The sequence below is a fragment of the Anticarsia gemmatalis genome, chromosome 8 (genome assembly GCF_050436995.1).
Source record: "Anticarsia gemmatalis isolate Benzon Research Colony breed Stoneville strain chromosome 8, ilAntGemm2 primary, whole genome shotgun sequence".
In the NCBI taxonomy this organism is placed as follows: domain Eukaryota; kingdom Metazoa; phylum Arthropoda; class Insecta; order Lepidoptera; family Erebidae; genus Anticarsia; species Anticarsia gemmatalis.
In genome coordinates this window covers 9,601,335-9,628,809 of record NC_134752.1, presented here as the reverse complement: position 1 = coordinate 9,628,809, position 27,475 = coordinate 9,601,335, and the positions used below count along the sequence as shown (strand labels likewise).

The 27,475-nt window shown below is 34.3% G+C and overlaps 2 protein-coding genes across 3 annotated transcripts in view; one reads left to right on the top strand and one right to left on the bottom strand.

Moving 5' to 3' along the window:
• The window catches only part of LOC142975020 (voltage-dependent T-type calcium channel subunit alpha-1G-like), a 151,012-nt gene that overhangs the window by 46,620 nt on the left and 76,917 nt on the right, over positions 1 to 27,475 (top strand). The gene's annotated exons all lie outside the window — the stretch shown is intronic.
• Positions 48 to 27,475, bottom strand: LOC142974903 (uncharacterized). The gene is made up of 2 exons (XM_076117474.1): positions 26,712 to 27,475; positions 48 to 69 (listed from the first exon to the last, which is right to left on the bottom strand). Exons 1-2 carry the CDS (start codon positions 27,473 to 27,475, stop codon positions 48 to 50), a joined length of 786 nt encoding a protein of 261 aa, XP_075973589.1.

Genomic DNA, 27,475 nt, shown 5'->3' with positions numbered 1-27,475 from the left:
TTTGTGGGTTACGAAATTGAGATTTACAAAATCCGTTTCCGTGAATATTAGTCAACTGGGTAAGGGTTCCTGGAAATTAAACCAACTTTAGTATTTCTCGCTACAAAATATAATGTACAACGATTTTATATATTCAAATACTAGGTGTAACTGCTTAAAATAGCAATACAAAACTATTTGAAAAATCTCAATTCATCCGACGAACAACTACACATATTTATCTTTTTTAATTCAAAAAGAATTTAGCAGACGACAATCACGGACACAAATCACAACTACACTCGAAACAATTTACTGTGCCTCGAACAAAAGACTATCTAACAGCAATGCAGACGCGATAAAAGCTTTGAATTAGTAAGCACATAGTGAGCCCACTTTACTAATTTACCACACAGTCAAAGTAGCGTCACAGGTCGTTAGTTAGAACCAAGTACCAACATAAATCACAAAAGCGATTTCAGTACAAGCAATCAGGAGCAAACACGCTTTTCACGTAGAACATTTTTTGCGATAAAGCTCGTCAGTCTTCAATCGATGGCAATACGAGTGCAATAAGAAGGCACTTCGGTTATAACGAGCGGCGAACAATTTGCTTTAACGAGTGTGAACAGAACGTTATGAGCGTATGACTCAAATCATTATCCTACTTATAGATGTAGAATTGGTTTCGAAGAATATTTAACCAGTGATATTTATGTCTTCATTTCCATTTTGATTCGAAGTAGGAAACTTTATACGTGTTAAATCAAAATACGTAACTGCCGAGTTCACTTCCTTGATTTTTTATTTAAGGAAACCAACTTTCTAAATTACCGCACGCACGGTCTTATTAAATATTTAAGTTAAGAAAGAGCTTTAACTAAATAGTTAGGTGAAGAAGAAAACTGTATAAATAGACTTCGAAAGGAATAAACGGGGAATGTGGTTCTAAAAATAGTAGAATACCGAAGTACTACAGAGTACACGAATTTTATTTCTACTTTTGCCCTTTAAAGGGGTCGTAATCTGACGTAGGTCTCATCTTTCAATAATCAGGAAACGTAATAAAATAAAGATTTCTCCCACGCAAACGTTGGGAAAAACTTTAAGGTTAGGTATATAAAGATTTCTCTCTTCAGTGTACAGGTATTTTAGTGACTTTTAAAGATGTTTTGTTAAATAAATTAAATTAAAGGGCTATCTTCGAGTTACAAGGATTTAGGATGACTGTATCCATATCGCCAGAAATTTTATTGATGAAAAATCAAAGCAAACTGACTGCTATTATTAAATTATATAAGCCTTTATCAATCGAAAATGTACCTTCTCTAAAATCCAACATCTTAATGAATAAAGCACCTGAAAATTATATCTTAACAAAGTAGTTGGAGAGAGTAAGTCGTTTAATTTCCTGATTCCGTCAGAATCTCAGGTCTCTTAGCACAAAATGTTAATTTGTTAGTGAACTAGTTGGAGGTCCTTTTTACTACATTAAACGGTGAGTAAATGGAGTAGAAAACATTTGCTTTAAGGGTCGACTTATTTTAAGTGAATTTCTAAGTTCTACTTAACTTGTTTTGGTGTAACTTTATATTCGCGTTCACCCTTTTGTACATAATCTACTTTCAATGTAAATAGCATCTTGTAAATTGTTTTAACCAGCTGTGAAAGTCAGTAACTCGGTCTTCGTTGGTATTTTAGCAGAACCTCCCAGTAGTTTTATGCGTCATAACTTTTAAACTCTCGTGTTGTAGGATTATTATCAAATATTCAAGTATAAAAACTTCCTAACATTAGACTTCTAGTTTAACTGGAAGGACTATAAGAATTGCTTACTTAGTGTTATTATAGAGAACTTCCCCCGACTTCCCATGACTTCGACCTCATGAATACATTTTCCGGGATAGAAAGTGTCCTATGTGTTATTTAAGTGATAAACTACATGCGTACTATATTTAATTAAAATCCATTGAGTTTTTTTGCGTGAAAGAATAAGAAACATACTGGCATACATATTTTTATCTTTATATTATTAGGATAGATAAATAAGCGATTACCCTGAATTTACACTTGGTATGTATAGAATTATTATCGAGACGTGTAACGATTACTACGTCGTTGTATTTTGATGATGCCATTGGACGTTGGCTCATGCATTTAAATTGCAAGCTCCAATCAAACACCTCGTGTGATAACTATTTATTGGTATGATAACGATATTGTAGTCATTTGGCATTTAGTTACGTTAAATAGAAAAGTATATCGGAAATGACTCTTTGCCGATTTTATAAGCCGCTTATTACTTTTATGTTTTCTTCTTTCCAACAATGTGGTCTTGTTAAAGATAAATCTTTAGAAAAACTAAGAAAAATATTATCTGAGAAATTCTAAAACTGTCATAGAATGTCCGTCTTCTAAATTTTTGCGTATCTAGTTTATCATATTACATAGAATACGGGAATAAACGCTAACGCATATAATTTTAGCTTGACGTTTTGGCGCAGATTAAACTAGCCATAGTCACAGGCTAGCTGTTAGTATTCTATTATATTGCAAAAGACTGTTCACAAATTGCTACATTTACATCAGGTTCATGAATACCTAGAATTAAACGTATAAAATATGGTTGTATGTATTTCAATAAATATTCTCTACATTTCTTTCGACAAAGTTCTTTAAACACAACCTTCAATACAAGTATGATATTGAGAGCAATTTCCTCCTGAAGCCTGTCATTCGAAGACATTACGTCACGTCTGCGTTGAATATTAACATCAACTGTTTATTGAAGATAGTAGACACATGCTGTTTAATAAGTAAAACGAAACGACTGACTGACATAAGAACAAATTTCAAATTTTCAAATTCAAATTATTTATTTATCAATTTAGTATACATACAATAAAATGTTTGCGGCGGTCCCTGCACTAAGCTCGTGGCTTGTATCGCAGGGGCCAGATAATACATTTATGCATAGAAGACTATTAACAGTATGCGCAATCCGGTTCAAAAGGATTACTTAAAAGTATAGTTACGTACATATGATTTTAGTTTTTGTTTTACCTATAAAAGGGTACGGTACGATTACGAAATATTTATAGTTGTACTCAAAATGAAGCTTATAGCTTTAGACCATTGTAATGAATATCTTTGCTATTCAATGTTATTAAATATACTCGTAACATACTTTCTTCATTAAAATACAATTTAAATTTTACTCTCATATAGGTTTATATCTCTCTATAGCAAAAGTCTTGACCATTTTTGGTTTCAATTTCATTAAAAAATACGTTACATTAATAATATTTCTTAGGTTTTTCAACGCTGGAATTGCGAATTTCCTCTAAAATTTCAATAGTTTTAGGAGTATCAATGACAATAATTGACAGGCACTGAACAAACTTATCTAGTTTGACTGCGAAGGGGATAATGTTATTGACAGTTACGCGGATTTTCACTAAAATCCATCCACGTTTACTGTGTAGTGTTCCTGAATTTACTGAGAATTGGTGAGTGATTCCGACTACCAACTTTCCTTGTTTTAGTGTTTAAACCATGTTATTACCATTTCATGAAACCTATACACTATTATTGTTGTTCTCGGTAGAATTAGTATTTTAAGTACAGCGAAACTTTTATTTATTTTCCCTCAATTTAAATCCCCATTCAAGTTATTAAACGATTGTAACTGGCTCTTAGATTAATAAAAACTTCTCTTATGGTTAAGGCACATGGCTAGAAGCAAAGGTAATAATGCCTTATATAAAGATAAATCAATTTGGTACCAAAACGATAAATAAGCCAGCTTAAAACAGTCTTTGAATATATATTTTTAACAAAACACACGCTAAAGCTATTCGTTTTCTTTCATTCAAAAGGATCCTTTTAATTTTATGTTTTGTTAAGCATTTCCGTAACAAAATGTTTCTGAGAAATGTTCCATGATTCACTTCTCATTAGTAAAGTTTGTTTTACTTGTTGAAACATAATATTTGACATTTTCGGACGTTTTTACAAGCAACATTATAGTTTGGACTACTTTAGTATAACAATAAACAGTAGTTTTGTATTGTGTGATCTTGAATTACGTGTAGATAAATATTTACTATAGTAATATTACTTACGTATATTGTACAGGGGTACCTATTGAAATGGCTACTGCGTCGTATGATTGATTTTGAGTATAAAAGTTTAATGAAACGCGACTAGTGAACGATGGTATATAAATATTTGATTCCATTATGTGCATTGAGCTGTACATCTTATAGAAACAAATAGCAATTTATATATCAATATTAAAGTTGGCTCATTTGTTTGTATGTTTATAGCACCAAATCAAGAAGTATCATGTATCAGACAAATATATAACTCAAATTGCATGCATTTTATGCCAAAAATAAACCTGAATGTCAAAATATTTCAACGGGTTTTTTTCCCATAAAACTATTTTTGTTTTACACCTCTGTGTACATTACTGCCCAGCAAAAATTTTTTTCGAAATAACAAGACCAATTTCATAATTTAATATAGTTACTTACGTTATCAAAAATCCCTGTCTATTATAACTTTTCCAATATTATATTTATAGATAAAATCAGTAAAGCCCTCGAAAATCATCCACCTTTCCTGATCAGATTACGTGAAGGTAGCCGTGTCGTCCTTGAGTCGTCATCGTTGCGTGTCCTATGAAGGACTTATTGAAAAACGATCGGATATCACACTGTGATCCAATTTTACTTCTAATTGACACGTTAATTATTATTTTTTGTTCCATCCTCGCTTTAAATTGCCTTAACTTAACATATGTGAAGCAGTACGTATGAAATTTTATTAGGGACTTTATTTAAAGCTTCTGAAACCCCCAAGAGTTATGAAAAAGAAAAGAGTTTGAATTCGACTGATTAATTCTCTCATAAAAGAATACTATTTAAATTTGTAAAATGTATCTTATTTGTTTCCGTAAAAAGGCATTTTTTTCATTTGGATGTAAAACAGAAAAATAAAGCTACGTATCTTAAAGTTACATATTCAAACAGCTTCCCGTAGCTAAGCAGATAACGAGGCACTTTATGAAATATCCATTAAACTCGCTTTTCGTGTAATCCTCTGGGAATAAATAACAAAAATATAACACAACGTACAAATAGAGGCTTTAGTCCCGAAAGATTGCGAGGTAAATGCGTAACTGTGCCAAACAAGGATTCAGCTTCCGTTGTGCTTCACTTTCCATCAGAAGCTATTAAATATCTTACCTGGGCTAAATTCCGGCTGAATATTTTAGTACTTATGGCTTTAGAATCTCTTATCACGGCATTTTCTTTCCCAGTGGGATGTACTAAGAATTTTAGGCTATTATTTAAGAACAAATGAAAAAATAGGAAAAAAGTATTTTTGCCTTTGGGAGAAAGGCGTGATTTTATGTACTTAGACGTATTTAAGAAATAATTTATTTTGATTCGATGAATATAAGGTTTTTATGCTAACAATTTATTTCTATGCTCCATTCAGAGACATTAAAGGGAAACTTAATATTGCTGCGCAGTGGATAAAAAATATTAATAATAAAGTAACTAATACTTCTTTATATAGTATCAATTATTTCAAACCAAACTAAAAACTTTAGAACTAGACTAATAAAGGTAAAAGCTCCTTTTCTTCTACATCTACGAAGAACCAGCAAAAACTCACGCCTTCTCTTATAGATTCGTAAGCTAATGGTTCCGTCTTTTCTTATTCAAAACGTCTGGCGTTCTTCTTTAGCATTACGTACAGTGGAGTCTTAACATAAAGTCGTTACTTCAGGTACTATAATGTTTATTGCTTCTAAAATATTAAAAGGTACTTAAGAACATGTAACTTACGTATTTTCTATGACGCAAGTACTCATCGCTCGTTGATGTGGATTACCAGACGTCTTCAAATGTTAAATTATTACGAGATTAATAACTTTCCACGTGAAATACCTTCAAGAGTTTCGTGGGTTTGAATTACGATTAACGGTGTAATCGACTGAAGAATTGTTCTACCTGAAAATTCTAATTACGTATTTTAATCTGTTGCGTGATCAAGAGCCTTCGATAAGATAATTTTAAGTTGCCTGCTCCGCTATACTTTCTTTAATTTTACATACACTAAAGACTGCTCTCGGTGAAACACAAAGACAAAGTTGAAAAGATTGATGATTACTATTCGGTACTGGATTAAATTCTAGTAACATATCAATATTGAAGCCTTCGAGTGAGTAGGTATACAGGCTAGCACGGGTACGAAGTGCGCAGTTACTAATACATAGAGATGCATCCGTATAATGTCAGATCACCAGCGTCAATACTGACGTCATAACATTTACGTACACATAAATCTGGCAATTGCGTCATAAATAAAAAAGCGCCCATTATTTATATAGGTAATATTTATACTGCAGACGTCGAGGCAGGGTGGCTACGTTGTTTAAAAATAAAAAAGAACTGCGGTTGAGAGGACGCTCATCCCGGCGAAAGAAGCCAGCCGGCCGAGTTACTCGATAGACAATTTATAATGTAGGTACTGTATTTTACTACCTATTTGTGAACGCTCCATATTTTATACGACAAAAAGATAACGCAGAGGTTGCGGGGTGTATTTTATTTTGTAAGAGGATCGTTGTAGCTTGTGCCAGGTAATAGTGTTCATAAAAAGGTCATAATGTAATCAGTATCGTGCTTGTAATATTGTAAAGGTGAGGCGAGCCACGATCACTTTACGCCAGTTATGTTGAGCTCGGTGTTGTGTTGTAATGAACTTATTGTCAGTTATCTTGCATAGTTTCAGTCTATAGGTTTATTAACACAATTTCCACGTATAAACAACTTTGAAGGCCAAAGTGAAAAATACCTGATTTGACGACTGTTTCGAGTATAATTAAAAATATATATTTTTGCAGAAATATTGTAAGTAAAGTAGCAGAATTTACTTACAATATTTCTAAAAATAGATACAGTAGAAGATTGAATACATAAATCCAAACTATAAAGAAAATTGTTCACGTAAACTAACATGATTATTTGTATAGGGTTCCCAATAAATCATCTACACCTTCCAGAAAAGGTAGCTTAAACGTATCTTCAGGCAAAAAAAAATTGAACAGTCTGCCTTAAGTATATCGATTACGGATTTGGGATTCAAATTCCTATACAAAATCCTAATCTCAGGGAACAGGGATAATCTGCCGTTCTCAGATTGTTCATGCAAAGAAATAGTTTCTTCAAAGGAACGTCTTGAACAGACATCAAGTTTATACTTGGTGAAGCGGATATTGAAATCTGTGATACAAATATATACCAAATTATTTTGGATCAAAATCGTAGAAAACAGTGAACGAAAATATGAAATTTAGTTAACTACTTTAAGTGCAACGTGTAAACGAAAGTTTTATTACCAGTTCAAAACTAATAAAAATATATATATGATTAATATAATAAATAACAAAATCCGACGTGCGTTCCACTGCTTGTCAAGTGCCTTCTCCCGAATGAGGGACGGGCTAGGCCTCGAGTCTACCAAACTGGCCAATTACTGATTGGGATCTTGTTACTTATGTTAACTAGTATAAATTCAAAATTAATGTTTTTGATATACCCACTAAGGAAACCCATTTCCGAGTTGAAAATAAACCAGCTAAACGATACTGAAATGAATTTATTCACTCAACCTATCTTATTTGTAATTTCCTCCTTAATGAAAAACTGTAACACGAAACGCGGTATGTTTTGTATGAATACCGTCGTATCTATTCAAGACATGACGATATAACATGCCTATAATATGGATCTTATAAGGCTTTTACACACTCCGTCATGCGTGGCGAGAGATCTCCTTAATTACATCGCTTCACGTTACGCAAGAAACATTCTTCGCTCTTCAACATGGAAATTTTACAGAAAACCATATTGTATGTCCGTGTATTGTAAAATAGGATATTTACTTTGAATATACAGGATTATTAATATGAAATTCCATCGATTTCGATGAGAAAATAAACTGTTTTGACCAAATATAGTTTAATCTTTACGTATTCGATATTCTATAACTTTATACGGTGAGGTCGTGTGTATCATGAATAGTTTAGCTTCAATTGAGTCTGTAAATATTCACGGCTATAAAATATATCTCTTCCTATACGGAATTCCTTATAGTTTAATTTATTCCCCACACTTTACAAGCGGTCAATCTCATCAGACAATATTGAATAGTAAGAGTTTTGTAACTCACTGTGCGTACTACACAGTCGTTACAACTGGATTTATTCCACTAAATAAATGGAATTGTTGGAATCATGCCATAATATTGACAAATAAATTGGCTGGCCTTGATAATACTTTGGAATGTTTACTACAGAAAATATGAATGCCTTAAATAAATTACGCTCAACTCTTCGTATATTTTAAAACATGATGTTTTGTCATAATGAAGACGATTTGTAAAATTGTTTAATATTATATTTTGTCGGACTGCGTTATTAAAATAAGAATTTTAATACGCCCTACATTATTGTATATTAGAGGAAGTGAAATCATATTTTTATTTGAGCTTTTTCTTTGTCCAGGCCATAAAATGTATATTTATAAAATAAATGTTGAGCACGTTTCAGCAGTTGAGTTAAAAACTTCTCGCGTGAACAGTGGAATATGTTCATAGTTTTCGCTGGTGTTAGTTTAATTAGGTTTATTATAGTTTACGAAGGTGAGTCGCTTTTATTTTCCTACAAAATATTGTGTACAACATTTTAGTTGTAGTTTTAGTTAATTTGTTACGTAAAATTATATATTTACGACACGGGCATTGGGCAGCTGGTATTTGTTCATATGAAACATTATTGTATGAGATTCATATTTTGTAAAATATTATTGTTTCTCTAACGTTACCCTTAAATTCATAGGCATTCAAAGGTTTTAAAATTTAATTCGTGAAACAATTCTTATAGTTTGATATAATTTTAAATAAAATCGATTAACAGAACACAATTCACAGAACATTGAATTCTCGACCAAACTCCCAAAGCTCACACAACAGTTGCTAAAGTCAATTTTATAAAATGTGAATAAAGAAATATGAACAAGGATTTTGTAAATTTCTCACCATACATCACATAACACCCGCTGGCTACTGTGGCCAGTATCAACGGTCTCAGCTGACTGACCCAAAAAAGTTGGAAAAATCATTTGAAACTCCGAAAAAGGTCCTACTCTCCCTGAATACAATGAAATGCTCTTTGCGGTTTTTCCAATGTGTATACTGGTTTAATGTTTTCACGAGAAGTGTCCTTAATTTTTTGTTGCTTTGTAATTATTTTAATCAAAGAGAAACGTTGTTTGGAACAAAGGAATCGGACTCATATGAGATGTATGTATGCGATAAAGCTTTTTAATGATGGTGGATTTTTGGTCGAAACGAATTGAAATGAAATGAAATTCTATTGAGAAAACGATGAAATTATTGTATCTTTCGGTATTTATAGTAAATTTTTGATACTTGCACTTGATGGTTGTAATTTTTTTGTTCATATTGAGTTTTTTGAGGGATGTAACAAAAGATATTTATTGTCATTGAGTGCTAATACCGCAACTGAAAAGTGCCGCTGTAAGTGCATTAATCATTTACTTTGCCGTAAAAGAAAGTACACGCTTTACTTTGCTATTTATTTTAAACTTATTTTACTCTAAGTTAGTAAGTAGAGTTCCCCTTTCTTCCATTCAAGAGCGAAGTATTCAAAGCCAACCTCGTCCTGATTTAACTAGATTGTACAAAATAATCCAGTTTGAAATACTATTGCTTGTATCTTCAGTTGGCCTTAGAGAGAAGTGCATTTGTTCCAATAAACTTGTCTTGCAAGTTTTATCCGTACTTACAAACATTATGACAAAGATAGAAATGTTGTTTAAAAGAAAAGTACATAATAAGTTATACTAAATGTTATCTAAATATTACACTTAGAATTTTTTATGATATCGAATCCACAAACAATGGAAAATTGAGAAAGAATCTGTCCTTAGATATGTACACGTATTATATATTTTAATGTCATGAGGAGTCAGAGGTCAGCGAATGTCGCTTAAAAATGTAGATAATAGCGTTTGTCGAAAATTCAAATTCAAGTCGTCTGCCAAAATGCGCCATTTCCAACCTCACAAAAACGGACTTATATTTTTATGCACCGCAACTCTGTTGTTAGAAAGAGAGACAAAATTGCAACGACTAACAATCCTCGCTAACTGCAGGCACAGTTAAAAGACAATGCCTCCGGTTGAACGAAAACGTCCGCCCTGTGTAAAAATAACGGGTGCCAAATGACCTTGCCTATCTAATTCTGCGGCTGCATCTATTTTTCCATTTCTATTTTAGATGGAATTTAAATAGAGACATGTATTTTGGAAGTTTGTAGTTTTCTAGTACCGTAAACGATACTATACTTACTTTTTAATATTTAATTCCTCTGTTAACAACATTTTTTGAAGATGAAGCGTGATTTTCCGCACTGACTATAAGGTACCATTTGACTTTAACAATTAATTGTAAAACAAAAAAATGTGGTATACGCTAGAAGCGAAGATCAGTAAAAACTGTGCACTTAGCTCACTAAGTCAGTATCATTTTACGTCAGGTTGATAAAATAACATATAAATATGACGTAGGTAAATGTGTACGAGATACAAATATTAATTTAATCCGTAAACCAAAAATACGTCATGCAGAAAAGTAAATACTTTTACAATATTCGTATGGAAAATATTAATTTGCTTTACTATTTGCTCGTATCAAGTAATAAAACCAATGGACCGATTAATGATTATGGCTCGTTATTAAAAGTCCCCGCTGCATCGCGTATTTACGATTTAAAAGAGCATACACAGTGGAAATTGTGATAATGCTGACAGCAATCGATCGGGAAATTATTTTACAAAACGCACTAAGAGACGGGAATTTTATATGGAAAAAAACAATGACTTTCTATTCTGCGATATAATAGCGGATGTTATTAAACTTAAAAATTACAAAGAAATTATTGCATTTTTTTGGATCACTTTTAAGCATAGAACAAAGAATCAAGACAAAGTACAACTAATTGCGAAAAAACTCGTGTAGACCACTCAAACATTTCTTAAGTATAGGAATTCATTTCACAATACTGTATTATATCTTTTTTACATGCATAGTAACTCCCATGTATTGTTTCAAATCTCCATATAACATCTTGGAAAATCATATTCAAAGCATGAATATTTCATAATATTCTCGAGTCACGTGTTAACCTCTATCTTACTACGTTTGTCCTTATCGTGTATGCAATTGTGAAGCGCTTTGTTCTCCCACGGGATCTTGCAGTTGACTTCTAAAGCCAATAAAATAATGTAAAACCGTCTGGTGCGGAAATTGAAACGGTGTCGTGTGAAAGAAACGTCGCAGTGTAACTGACACGAATGAGCTAAGCTCTCTCTGTTTTAGTAATAGATTAGTTCATTTTCATTAGACGTCTGTCGCAGAGCACTGGCATTTTGTACTTTTAATAGATTTGCTATGTTGTGTGTTTTTTTATACTCTAGCACATCTAAGAGCGTTGGATACTTTAGTGTTGCATTATTTTAGTTCGTCACTATAAACAATAAGAACATGACCTGCATCAAATTGTCAAGCAATCTAAAGTAAAACGCATGTTCGAGTAATACAGTCTCATTCATTGCCGAACATCTTCTAAAATATCACTTATTTAATAATAAAACTGTTATTAAATGAGAACAAATGAACGATCGTTTAATATACCTTGGTGGCCTCATTACACCTGTCGCCACAGCATCGTTCCTCATCGTTACTGCAGTTGACTCTCACGGTCAGCCGTGATTGCTTTTCTGATAAATATTTGCAGTGGGTTCGCTCATTAGCCTCACCTCTTTTTACAACAACGTTGATTACCGGGTTTTGATTAACGATAGAATTTGCGCCAAGCCAATCTAGACTGTAACAATCAAAAACTTAACAGCATTTTGTATAAAAAATATGTGCTCGAAATGTTACTTGGGGTCACCACTGAACATCAGCGCTGTTTTTGTGACTCATATCACAAACACAACTATAAGCTAAGCGGTGACCTCATTGTTAAGCTACTCAAGCAAAAATAATATGTAAAAAGGTACACTAAGTTGTAATTTTTATGTAATAATAAACATCTTTCTTTCTTTCTTTATTAAAAAATAAAAGAAGTTCAGAACAAACTGACGAAAAATTCAAAATTCACTGTGTTTTAAAATTTTGTGTAGCGAGCTAACGTCCCGTACATTCCTGTATGTTCCGAAAAACCTTGCATTTTTTCCACTCAGTAATAAAGTCGCAGCTATAAAGCCGTTACTCATAACATTACCGAGGAAGGTGACTTGTCACGCGAAAGTGATAAACGACGCACTGATAATAACTCATAAAATTACCACTACATTCATTCATACAAAACGTAACGAGAAAACGAGCTTTCGTCGAGCTAAATAGCAACTGTTGCATAAAAATATTCTATTAAAATTTACAGTTTCCTTTTGCGAGATAAATTGAAAAGGTAGCCATTGCAGCGGGTCGGAGAGGAAATGCAAGTATAAACTATAAGAGGAAGCGGTGCGCGATAGCGACCCCACATCACGGTGTACCTAAGCTCGTTTACCGTTGGATAATGTTTACTGTTAATGCTCCTACTGTTTGTATGCTCAGCTGTTTATACTTGTTGTTGTTGTGGGTTAAACTCGAGTTCCTGATAGTTTCGATTGTTACGCTCCATTCGAGATGTGAGGGGTTACGGTTAGTTTGCAAGATCGTTGGCTTGTTCAAAGTTGATCTAAAGTATAAGGATGACAAAACTAATTGAATCGTGGATTATGATGCATTATTTAATTTCTTTACATTAACATACACATAAGCCCCTCACTCATCATGGAGACCCTTGCCCTTAAATTTATTTATTAACATACACAGGCTTTAATAAAGATAGTATTGTATTCGGTTGCAAACAAATAAAATGTGTAGATGTTTCCGGATGCACATTTTCCCTCAATACATTATTTGTCCTCTTTCGTTCCGATATTCGCTCAGCCACCTTTTACGAGTCCCACGGGAAACTGGGGCTGACTTTGGAAGCCATGTTAATATTTTAACTTTATACGACTGGAATAAATACGACTTTTGGCAGAAAACTGTTCGAACTTCGCACTTCGTTGAATCTGAGGGAAAGTTGCAATAAAAAGTTATTCTTACTTTGTTTAGAATATATAAGTGCAAGGCGAAATAGTTATGATAGAATTAAGAGATAAAGAACTCGTTTAAATATAATGCGTTTCAAATAAAGATGGAATTTAGAAACATTATTTTTATTTATGTTCAGGATTTGTAGTTTTGTCGGATATATTTTGACATTCATAATATAGCAGACGTAAAATAATATTCGCATGCGAAAGTATAGTTTATTGTATTTATTTTGAAGCTGAATGTTTATGTTAATGTTAGCCGCATTTTACGATATGCACGATACACGATGCAGGAATTCACGTGTCTAGAATTTTGAACAAACACACGGAAACATATTCATAACCTGTAGAAACTGAACATGTAAACTTTCATAAATAAATATTGTAACATAGCGCGATCATAACATTGCTGAGCAAAATATACGAATACCGGATACAAGTTACATCAATAAATGCATTAATATTAATGGATATCTGCATCCCATTTTCCCACGCAGTTTATTTACTGCAAAAGAGAGAGATAGTAACTATTTTCTGCCTATCTTTCTTTATGACCAATGTTGAAATACTCTACATTATTCCCGAACTGTATAAGACGACAAAGACGTTGGTCAATAAAATAAACAAAGCCATATCCATCTCATGACTCAATTACTAAAATTAGACGATTAGTCTATCTATAGAATCCGTGCAGTACTCTGATTGATTGACAAGATTATGCTACTAAATTGCCTGAAATTAATACACGCTAATACGCATTGATTTAATAGTCTAGCTTCGTACGATCCACAGATGGTTTTTTGAAGTAGCTCTGCTATTTCATAAAAAAAACGAAAGGTTACTTTGTACCCAAAGTTATCAAATCATGGGTTTACTACAAACCAAAAGCCTAGCCTTTCTTCCAAATATGTTGGAGCTTCCAGTGCGGCTGAATGCAGCTGTATGACAGTATTCTACATGAGGCGACTGCCTATCGGACCTCCACAACCCCGTTATCTGTGTTATAGCACGATACCCATCAGTAAGACTGGTAGCCCGACTTTTAAGCTTCTGACTACTGTCTTACAGCGCATCAAGGGTTAAAATAACGATACACATTTTCTCAGAAAGTTGAACTCTAAGAGCTAACGAGCCTCTAACGATAACGCCCTAGAGAAGCGTCAAGGCGACTTCCGAAACCACTAGTCTATACGCGCCAGCGATATGAATCGTAAAGTTCTTCCCGTTCAGTTATATCCCCACCTCATCATACAATTTATTTATTTTATCGATAATAATTTTAAAATCTGGCCATGTGGTCGACCAAGAATAGCCAGCTCTTACCGTGAGTGGAACATAAGAGTTCGATACAGACTTCAACTATGTAGGTATACTTCCAGTTATTAAGCTTGCGTATTGTTGTTCTTTTTTCGTATTTTTCCTTCCCTGATGTAAACGATTGCTCTGCTAAACTAAAAATTACCTCGTTGAGTAAATTTTGTCATATAACCTGAGTTAACTGAGAGTCTTCATCAGTAATCATTTGCAGCTTTTTATCAATAATTTGTACCAAAAAACTTGTAAGAGGTCGATTTAAAAAAGTAGCTAAGACTTTTTGGCCCGTTTTTCTCATTGGTACTCCTTTTTGAGCAGCCGTTAATTTCCTTACATACTATTTAACCAAAGTAAACAAAAAATGTCGTTTTTATCGAATTCATTTTTAATCTGTCCGAATAAAGATGTAAAATTGTAAATTACAAACAAACGTTTGCGTGAGTCTAGTTCAATCAATATTCCACTTCCAGTTCAGCAGCCGCTGCCCTTCTCCCTTGTCACGTGGCAATGAACAGTGTTTTATACAAACAACTGATACGCTCGCTTGGAAAACACCCCATTGTCATACGACTGTCAACAGTTCCTTTAGGTCTATGACTTGTAAACAACGATGAGTATATGTTTGTTGAGAAAATATTACAAACTACATTACATAATTTATTGTTGAGTAACTTGATGAAAGATCAGTAAAACTAAAGTTATTATCAAGAAATTGTTTCTTTTCCACGTAATAGTCATCGCTTAATGCGGAAAACACGGAAAGCTAGGTTTTCTAGAAATAAACATTTCAACTTTTTAAAATTAAAGCAGATCCCTACCTAGGTTCTACGTGTAATGTTTAAAATACTTAAACTACCCCTAAATAGTATACCCTTCGTAGTGACCCAGTTTATACGTCAGCTAAAGTGCAGAATTATACGATCGACTAATCCGGCGCCGGTACATCGCGGACTATCTCTAAACCGAAACATCGGAAGTCGAGATAAGACGTTCCGTTTTTGACACACGACACGGAACCGACACGGACACGACACGATATGTTACGTGAATATCGCTTAGGTATGATGATATGACCCCCGGGAATCCGTTAGTTGGAATCGCTGCTTAATGACCGGGCTTAGGGATAATTTGAAACGGAATATTTGTCTATTGCAGGAAGATACATAATACTGTCGTGGATTCAGTGCTGGAACTAGGAATATAAATGTTTGTTTAAAGTTTATACTCGTTCAATCTGGGTGAGTTTGATGAATCATATGGTTTTGTCGTCTCCTAGGGTTAATAACTAATCATAAGAGGACTTAAGGTTGCAGACACAACATGTTCTGGAAAAGATAGTAATGTTACATTGAAAAATGAAAGTGTCTCATCAAATTCCTACAAGTGATCTACAAAGTTGCATACATTTTACGACCTAACCCGATGAGCGATAGATTGCTATTATCATAAAAATCTATGAAGAAGTCTATCTCAGCTTCAGAGCTCCACTTCCATCCGGATAAAAGTGTTCATACAAAGTCTCCTTATTATGCGATTCCGCTGTGTCATACTCCCGAACGTTACACTCAAAGTTTCCATAAAAATGGCTTGAATTGAAATAAAACCTTATCGCTAGTAGTTAACTCTGAAATATGGCGAGCGTCGCCGTAATTTTCAAAGGCAAAAGATTCTTTAAGCACTTTCCAATGATATTACGGGAACATATTAGCAGCACTTTATTTCAATTTAATGCTCTAATATAGGTTTTATATGGGTTTCTTTTTGTGACATATAGAGGTCCTAAAATTTGTTACCTAAGTGTGTTGTATGATAATGCTTTTGGAATACGTGTCTCAGATTTAAATGTCTTGGCCAAAATCCCAACTCAAATTTCAAAATATTCAATTTTCCGTTTCTATAATCCACAAACTGCTTTATTGAGCACGCATATATGCAGCAAAAGTTTAGACCTTTGTCTGTTTTATCCCAATTCAAACAGCTCATACTCATACTTGGTACATAATACATTCAGAACAAATGAAAGCAAATATAGCGCTACAAGGACTAACATTGTTTCACCTCAATACACTTTAAATATTAGTTTCGTTGAAGCGAAAATGTTTTTACAAGTACGGCAACGTTATAACGAGTTGCATAAATGAGGTCTCTTATTAATAAATGAGTGCAGTGTTTTATCTTCTGGTAACACTCGGCGGTTTAATTAAACCCTCGAGGTTTAAAAGGCGTAAAGTAGGAGATTATAAATTGTATGCAACATTTTTCAATACGTCAGCAGACAGATAAGCAAGTGGGTCGGTGCCTGTAAGCGATATTGAGGAAACGATGCGGAGTTTTTGTCGCTTAGTTCCAACATTGTAAGTTTTATTTAGAACTTTAAATTGAAACATAGGGGATAAAAATTTACTTATTGTTTTATATTGTTTCTAGTTTCATTTACTTGGTATTTTATCAGTGTTGATACCTTACATATAACTACGACTGTAAAACAATGATTTAAAATTATCGACTTATGTACATACACAATTTTGATTTTAACACTTATTATGTTTTTATTTATTTAATTTGGCTCCTCAGCAATTATTACACTGTTACAAGTTAAAATAACTTATAACAAAGTGTCCCCTTAGTTATAGCACTGCATGAATATGCAATACCAACAAAACCACACAACAATCTAACATTTATAGATACAAATATGCCTAATTAAAAACCTATTTTCAATTAGCCAGATCTAAATTGAGCCTGGGATCGACAATCAATTTGTTGGTTAATCGAGCAAATGGCCCAGTGGTGAAGAGACCGCTAAACCACAATCGTGATTATTTTGTGTTAACTGGATGATAATAGGGATAATAGCCTATTAATAACCGACTTCAAAAAAGAAGGAAGTTCTCAATTCGGCAACATTTTTGTCCCTTTAATATTTTATTAAAAAATACTAGCCGAATACATATTTTTCTTTGTATCGTATTAAAAAGTGTGACGTTATGGATAGGTATACTCAGTTCTTATGTCATTTTACCTCCTCTACCAAACTACGAAATTAAAATAAGTCGTCTTTTATTTATTTGGAAAAATAAAACCCTTTTCAATATACTCAAAAGCTATATCACATACTCCGTGTTATCTGGGGGCACGGAAGTGCCCCCGCAAGTCGAGCAAAAAAAAGCGGCACGGCCGTAACATCCTTTTCTCGAAGCAATTCGGGCTATTTTTGACACCCCTATAATTTCGTTGTGGATAAAACAAGAAGCCTGGATTTTCAGCAACTAATTAGTCATTGTATAAACACGGTATATTTAAAATTTCAGTCAATTTGAACCAGTAGTTTAAGAATGACAACTTGTTAAAATTTTGAATTTTGTCACTCACTGATTCACTGACTCACTGACTCACCGATCATCAAAAGTCTAAGGTACTTCTAGCAGACTTAGAAGCTTAAAATTTAGAATACAAATAGGGTTTAGTGTCTTAATCATGGGAAAAATTTAATATTTTCTAATTTCGGTCCAGTTTTTTAAATACACCAACTGCAACAATAACATTGTAATCCCATATAAATGTATAAGATTACAAGGTTACATTTGCAGTTAATGAATTATTATTACTGTAGAAAATAAAATAAATAGGTGTAAATAGGTACCTACTATATGAGGCATAACGGGAGGGGGTATAGGGTGGGTAAGGGTGTGTAGCACATGAAACTGAACAACATTCCCATAGGAAAATATGTTCAATTATGAAAAAAAAACGTCTTTCCATACAAATTGGACTTATGTTCGCTCTACAAAAAGAAGTGAGATGCCACCAAAAACATTCTATAAAAACCTCAAGTCTCGCCGTAAAAAGTGGTGAGATCTATATAATACCAAGTCGATTAATCTATTTAGTCTCTACTTAAAGGACCTTCTGTCTTAAGTTATTACGTATGTTATTATCATGACAATTTAAAAAAAATACCTTTAAAACAAATAGATCGACTTGGTCATCGCAAGAAAACACAAATTCGCCATTAACATTTCAGGAGCATTAACTTCTCGTAGTGTTGTGTAGTGTGATACATACTAATAATTAAATCATGCGATGGCCAGGTCAGTCTATTTGTTTTAAAGGTATTTTTTTTAAATTGGCATGATAATAACATACGTAATAACTTAAGACAGAAGGTCCTTTAAGTAGAGACTAAATAGATTAATCGACTTGGTATTATATAGATCTCACCACTTTTTACGGCGAGACTTGAGGTTTTTATAGAATGTTTTTGGTGGCATTTCTATTACATGAAACATACTGATACATAAATCATATAGGTGTGAGTTGTACAATCGCTTTAGTTAGCAGGTTGCTTAGCTAAGCGTAAACACTGTAATGAACTATTGTCCTAATTAGGAACCAATATCTGGTTCCATTGAAATTCGCGTTGTAAATGATTTATTGTTGATGCTACATATGTATGTGTAGGTCTACAATAGTACCTATCTGATAAATTAAGTTCTCTGTATCTCGATTCTTTACCACTATCGACTACCGACAACCGGCTAGCTATCGAAATTTGACATTTAGAATGTACTGCCAAAATATTTTCTACGACACCCGTCAGAGGCGCTGATCAGATTTTCATACAAAATTTCTCGATGACAGTTCGGTTGTCGGTAGTCGATAGTAGAAGAGAATCGAGGCACTGTAAATTGTTATTTCAAAATCACGCTTAAGGTTTTCAAAATATCAGGGGGTGATATTACTAGACCCTTTAGGAAAAAAACCACCGGAAGAAACATAGGTTTCTTGTAAAATTATAAATTTTATTATTATTATAAATTGAAATTAATTAAGGAAAAGTATTTAGAAATACATCTTTTTACATTCAGTTCTTTGTATCGTAAAGAATTCATGACGGCAATAATATGTCAATGTAGAACTAAACTCGCATTCGTGAGTTTCCAGTATGAAAACTCCTTCTCTCATTAAAAGTATTCTATTATTTCCATAAACCTACTTTATTAATATGAACGAGTACCTAACAATCAAAACTTTCCATTTCAAAACACGAGTGCGAGAAAATTTATGAATAGTAAAATGTAAAACTGAGATAAAAAGTGAAGTAAAAGCAACTTTATGAATTATTTTGCACTGATTATTAAAATTTTATTTCGAGCCCCTTACAGAGCTTGCGGTCACAGACGGACGACCAACTTGTTTTATTACAATTTTATTACATTTAAAGCTCACTGGCGCTGCTTTTTAACACCTAGACGAAATACCAAGTGCAGGCGAAGTGTTTTAACAGCCAATGTCGATAAAACTGTGTTCAAGACGATACTCGTTAAAACAACGCTTTGTTCAAATGTTTGGCCTTAATGCTAAAAGGTGCACTTTCGTTAATCTTAAACATAAATACGTAACTCCTGCTTCAATTAAAGGTTTTTCTTTAAAATAATATTGGACTATGCCAAAATAAAATGCTGAAGCTTGTAAAAGCAATCTATCTTAAACGAAAACCGTAGAATTTTTAACATTCCCGTGAATTTAATCAAAATATTTCCATTCCTTTGTTTCTGTATCTGCAACATCAAACAGATCGTCGTCAATAAAGTGTAATTGTTCGATTTATTTATTGAAAACGTAGACATCTGATGTAAAACAGCAGATAATTACTTTTCTTTTTCTTCTCGTTTAGCGATGTCCCAAGTTTTTATCAAGCGGAAAGGTCGGGCTTTTGTTGAAAAACTTGGGCCCGGCTATTACGGCGGGACCCTTCTTTAAATAAACAACACTTTTCTTTGATTTATTACTTTTACTTAACGATAGGTTGTGCCACTTTGTATGACGGTATATAATGTGATATTGAGTCATTTCATTACAGGATAACATGCTTTGGTATGTTTATGATATAAACATTAATAGCTTTACTGAAATCTAAATCATTCGCTATTTAACAATGTGTAAGTTTATTCTTGCCTATTTATAGAAATGTAGTTCTGTATTTGTAACGATATTTACCTATATACATATAGCTATTCGTCAAAACGGAATGTTCCACAATCCATTTTTACTATGATAAACTTTAAATTACTAATACTTTAATTTACTATATTCTCTTTAGAATATTTTAGTGGAAAACAATAGGACGGAGAGTAAGATGCAGCGCAAATTCCTACGCAGATTACACAGCCCTAAGGCTGTGGCCTGGTTCCTAACTACTAACTAGAACGAATGCATTTAAGCTCTATTTGCTGAAAATTTTCTGTTACTGCGAAAGGAATGTGTTTATAAAAACAACAAATTTATTTAATTTTGATGGTGACACAGGTTGAGAAAACAGTTATTTTATGATATTATATATTTTTTTAGAAAAATTCTAAAGGAGGATTGACGTCAAGCAAGCAGCCGGTTAGAAGAACATCACCCGGGTCCCTTGTCAGCCTGTTTTTGAGAAAAGACATGCATTGCTGATCCCACTTATCATGGGATAAAGACATGGCAAAAGCAAACCACACAAACAAACACCTTTTGGTTTCATAAACCCGTTTGGGGAAAACACATACATACCTCCAAGCAATAGCGCCGCTATCCATCATTAATAAGTCATTCGGTTTCCTCATTTATACTTTTATTCTTCTTGACCCAGTACTCAATATTGATCTTTGCACGCAAATAGTTTACATTACTATCAAATCAATTCGCTTAGTCTGACAGATTTTGAAGTGGATCATGATGACCATTGACATACCTGAGCCTAAAGAGACGTGTGCAAATTGAAACTGGCTCCCAATTACGATAATTATTCCATATTGGATCGGATTCAATTATTGTAATACATAATAACGGTTTAATGATAATCTGGTTACCGATACTGATTGCAATCATTATTATACATACGAAACTATAATGTGTTAATTTTATTATATCTAGCAAAATCTTTTCGGTATACAAATTTGGATGATAAAAGAATCAGACACCAGTTAATAACAGGACATGTCATTATATATCTAAAATGTAACGAATTTAAGGCTTTGGTAGTATATTATATATAAATACGCCAATGTCAATAGAAAAGGTCAAGTGCATAGCACTCGAAACTTGAAACACGTGTAACGAAAAGCTCAAAAGAGAACCGAAGGGCTCGAAATATTTCTTCCACGAACGCGATATGATACATTAATTTGTTTATTAAGACACATCACACAAATCAAAACGGAAAGCCCAGTAAAAATATTACTAAATATTCGCCGTAAAGTTATAAAGCTTTTAAACATTACGTACAGTATTTAAAACAACAATCTTTGAAGAGGCTGACGTTGGTTTATATAGCGCGTTGTATGTGGATGATAACTCGTCGTATATAGTGGCACTTGAGTGATAGAATGTTTAAACTTGTACGCGTCAGTCCAGTCTGTTTGTCTTTGTTCGAAGAATATACCGGAATTGTTCCGACTTTCTGTTTATGTGATATGTCTTTTAGTTTATTTTAGAATTTTAGCTATGTTTGAAATGTTAGACGTGACGTTTATTTATTTCTTTTATATATGATGTTCGCTAGGACAGGAGAATGTGAAATGTCGTAATTGATTATATTAACAACTGAAAAACAACAGATCAATAACTTACCTTAGCCTAAATTGGTTACTTCTTAATCGTGCAAGTTTTTAAATCAAGAAACAATCGTACATTGTTCTAACAAGAAGATAACAAAGTATTCACTAACACCCTAAACTGAAATAAGAAATCTTCATCCACTTTTGATACAAATATTTTAGCCTTGATTGAATAATATCCATCCCTTCAACCAATGAAATTTCCTCGTACCCTTCACATCTACCTGGAAAAGGTATGATGGGTAAATAGATTGGCGAATCCTACCATACCAACCCTAAATTTCCATGAATATCGTGATACAAGAACACTGTGACGAAAAACAACGTCCCAACCCATTTTTCTCAACCGTAACATCAAATGTATGTCCATGACAGTCACTACTTTATTTTCGTTACACATAAAACATGGCTAGGCACAACAGGCCTTTGTGTTACACGTTTGAGTGACGTGACTTTGTCCGCCATACTATGCAGATCGCGCTTTAATATTTCATTCGACTCTTTGATATCTGCCTCCAGGCCTCAATCTCGTAGTTAGTGTGACTTTTCAAAGTAGGTGATGAGACGTTTGATTGATCTCTGATTCGACCTACATTACGTTGAAAAGATTGATCTATTCTATATTGTTTTATACATTTTCTATTTAGGCCTAAACTTGAGCCTTTCTTAAAAAACTTTTCAGTATTCTTCAAGAATCTTAATTGACTACTCGTGGCCAATCTTGGGAATCCCTTTCAAGCGTGCTTTCAAGTGCTTAAAGATTCAAGTAGTTCAAAATGAATGCGTACCTACCAACTGCTATTAAAAACTGTGGAAAACCGTGCTTGAAGGTGTCTTAAAATGAAAATTAAAGGGTTTTTATGCGCGTTTTTTCAGTGCGCGCGAAGCGAAAAAACACTTGAGTGGTGTAAAAATTCTCGAAAAAACGCCTAGCGACAGACATTTTTGTGACTACCTTAAATAGTATTTTTTTTAGGATTAATTCAACATAAAGTCTAAATTAATGAGTAAAGCAAACACACATACATATGTTTATTGTACTAGTCGTGAAAATATCGGGCGAAAAGACCACCGGGAAAATAATAGATATAAGATATTCCACTGCAGTAGGATAGTACTTAAAATTCTACACAGATCTTCGCCCGGCCACGTGTTTGCTATTAAAACTGATACGATCAATTATCACCTCATTCCTGAAACATTGTTAGTACAGTCGTTACAACGCACATGCATCATTGCAGGTGCAATTGTTATAGATTATCTGTCAGTCTTGCAATACGGTTCTGAGGAACCATAAGATTCCTATAATAAACATATCAAATGTCTGTGCTGATTTGAAATGGCAGTGAAACTATACATCTTATATGAGTTTGTTTTGACTTATTTATGTTAATTATTATTAAACTATTTATTTTTATAATATAGTAGATTCAATCTGCGATCCAAACATTCCATCGTATGCTCTTAAGTTAACATTCTGAAAAATAGATATCAGTGATATGCTTTTAGAACCAAAGTTACCAATTCCGCAATGAAAAAACAAGCACGAATTATCGTATCTGAGTTATTTCTCCGACCGCCTTCAACTGCGAAAGCTTTCAGTGATAGATGTGCTATTTATACAATGATCGATTGTAGTCAATCCATGATTTCGAAATAGTCAATTGTTTACACGACATTTTTGTTCTGGCCACATGTTTCCGGCAACCGTGGTGCAATCCGAGGTCGGACTTCCATTTGGCTGCTTTTCAAGATATTCAGCGGTCGATGACACATCTAGCTATACGTGATACCGTCCTTATTCAAAAGTAATAGTGGCTATAATACTAGTTCACACATAGTGTAAACATGGGATCATTGACACATGATGGTTTGGGGATCTGATAACAAATTGTGACTCAGATTACAAATGCGTTGTTTTTAAACCTTTCCTTAAAAGTTTTACAGTTTGGAATAACAATCAAAACAGCTATAACTGCGGTGTAATAAAACCTAAACATATCCCACGGAACCCTTTATATATAAAACTCGCTCTTGGCTGTTTTTCATCATTAATGTTCCACAGCGGCTACCCCTTCCTGTGTTTTTATTACGTTGGCAACCGACTCTCTTCCTGTAAATTTGCAGCTTCCAAGGAAAAAATGAAAGAGCTCCTCGTTAAACATTAACATATTCTTTGAAATTTTAGATCTTTGTACTGTCACTGTAGTAAACAGTTAGACATGTTGTTCAAATAAAATACAGTTATATGATACTAGTTTTATTATAGTTGTCAAATATTTTCTATGATGAAAGACTTCTAAAAGGTTCCGTGAAACAAATAATTCCCGACTTTGTCATACTTTAATAACATCTTTCAAAGGGCCCCTGCCTTTGATGTAAAGGTCTTCATGATTGAAACTTATCTCTAATCTTTCAGAATATAAATTAATAGTGTTCTATAGAAATATTCCAGCCATATTGAATTACATTCGGTCCTGAGAGAAAATTCGCCATCGATCATAATTATCGGATACAACGTGGCAGGTCGTGGAAGGATAATCTATAGAGCAAATGTACGGTACACCTAGATTAATGCATCTAATCAATCAAAACCTTAGCACATAGAATTCTTGAACAATTTTAGAAAGGTATGTAAACAGCACCACTTTTATAACGAAGAAGATAAAGGAGAAATTGTATTGCACTAAGAAAAATATTGAAAGTACGAAAACACATTGATTTTTATCTAATATTTATACAGCCATTTTCATTTTAAAATCTACGTCTCTATGCTAATGGCTAATACAGTCCCTTCCACTGTCTCTTTGTCCACAAAATGTATGCATTCATTTCAAAAAAGTTTGCAGACATTCTTAAAATTGTCTGCGATGCTAAACCGAAAGTTTGTACAATATAGACTCTGGCAGTTCAATGCCAGTTAAAAACGGTGCACTTCAATAAACAGTTCGATGAACTTAACCCGAAACAAAAATAACATTCAATTAAAGGAAGACACATACCAGATGCTATGTAGCTACTTACGGCCGATTGTCAAACATGCAGACTGAAATACTTAATACAAAACTCTGGCATTATTACACCAATCTGTTCATCACAAACGTTTGAGAAATGCAAAGTAATATTCATTAATTTGTCATTCAATAAATTTATTTGTTCGAAACATTGGGATTTATTTTCGTTTTCTTTTGCTAATAAAAGCCAGTAAATAATAGAGCGTCTGTCTAATTGGCAATATCTATTGCGGTGCGCGAAGATACAACACATTTATCTTAATTTCAAACCTTTCTGTTTTATTTATAAGAGTGAAACTAAGTGATTCATCTGGTAACTTTTGTATTGCCACTTTGCAACGATTTCGTATTTAGGTTTACGATGCCCGGTAATGAGTAATATCTGCTTTGTTATAATAAGATTATTTTTATTATAATGTAACGGGTCTTAATCGCGATTGAAAATTTAAGGTTAGAATACCTTATATGTTCGCCCGACGTTTCGATCGCATTACAACGACCGTGGTCACGAGCTGACTGATGTGGCTGCTAAGCGTCGTCTCCTTGCGGCCCGAGTTTCGATGCCTACCCTCACTTGGTTTTCACTGAGTGTACATTGTTCGGAATTGTCGGTACTTCGACACACAACACTAACGACGTCTTTACACTGGCGCGTTACGTCATGCCGGCGACGGCTGCACTTGCTGATGACAGGATTCCACGTAGATGATAAACGGTATCCATCTTCACGGTTGAAATTAGAGTGTTTTTTGATTTCAACCGCTTCTCGTACTATCCTGGAGTAATAGTGACGATCTGTGGAGAGGACCCGGGGTTGATGTAGTTCGATCCAGTGATTGGTTCCTGCTTCCAACAAGTGCTCAGCTATCGCGGATTTGTTGACTTGCCGGTTCTTGACAGCTGCGATATGTTCCTTGACCCTTTCAGCTATTGTTCTTTTGGTCTGTCCGATGTATGAACTACCGCAGCTACAATCCACCTTGTAAACGCCAGGTGTCTGAAGAGGAATTACATCCTTTGGCGTGCGCAAATGGTTAGCTACTTTGGAGAACGGACTATATACAGTCTTTATGGAGTATTTCTTCAGTACTGTTCCAACTTTATCCGTTACTCCTTTTATGTAGGGCATAAAAGCTGGTACTCTGCTAACACCAGTCTGATATTCTTGCCTCTTCAGACGCCGTTCGGTCCTCCTGTATCCGTTCCGCTTAAGTACCTCCTGAACGTGTGAGAGTTCACCGTCTAGGTGTTCAGGGTCACATAGGTCGTATGCTCTATTTGTTAGCGATGTCACGACGGATTGCAGGTGTCGCGGATGGTGATGCGAATCTGCGTGAAGATACCTATCGGTGTGTGTCGGTTTTCGGTAAACAGTGTGGCCCAAGGTACCATCTGTTCTCACCTTTACTTCGACGTCGAGAAAGGCCAACGATCTGTCTGTCTCCATTTCATATGTGAAGTTGATATTAGGATGAATGGAGTTCAGGGTGTTCAACAGCCGTTCTACGTCCTGTTTATCTCCTCTCATGATACAATACACATCGTCAACATACCTTTTCCATAGCTTCACATTGTATGCCTGCATGTCTATGGATTGTTCGAAGTGTTCCATCCAGATGTTGGCCATAACCGGTGCCACTGGGCTACCCATGGCCACTCCGTCGGTCTGGAGGTAGTATTGTCCACGATAGAGAAAGTAGTTTCCTTCTAAGCAGTTCTTCAGTAAAACGACGTACTCACTAGACAGACCGGTTTCCCTCAACTTCATCTCGACGACATCAAGACAGTCCTGAATGGGAACGTTGGTGAACAGTGACTCCACATCAAAACTCACCATAACCTCATCCGGTTCCACTCTCATGGTCTTGATGATATCAACAAAGTGACGTGAGTCTTTTACGAAGGATGCAGTCTTACCTGTTAACGGTTGCAACACTGACGCGATGTGTTTCGCCAAATCATAGGTGGGAGAATCGATTTGACTCACTATAGGGCGCAGTGGTACACTCTCCTTATGTACTTTTGGCAAACCGTATAACTTCGGCGGCTGAACGCACTTGGGTCTTGCGAGACGCTGAAACACATCCTCCGCGAAAAGGTCTTCATGGTCCCTGATGAGTGAACGTATACGTTTCGTCACTCTGGCAGTAGGGTTATATGACACTGGTTTGTAAACAGAAGTGTCACTCAACAGACTCCGTATTTTTCTGTCATAGTCCTCTGAGTCCATTACTACGGTGGCGTTTCCTTTATCAGCCTTAAGCACTAAGACATCACGATTAGCCCGCAGTTTCGATAGTGCTTGACGCTCTTCCAT

Excerpts from the sequence above, each read along its gene's own strand:
- LOC142974903 (XM_076117474.1), bottom strand. The coding sequence starts at position 27,475 with ATGGAAGAGCGTCAAGCACTATCGAAACTGCGGGCTAATCGTGATGTC. Across the intron at positions 70-26,711 it reads AATGTGAAGCTATGGAAAAG|GAACCCTTACCCAGTTGACT; the intron begins GTATGTTGACGA and ends TTTAATTTCCAG.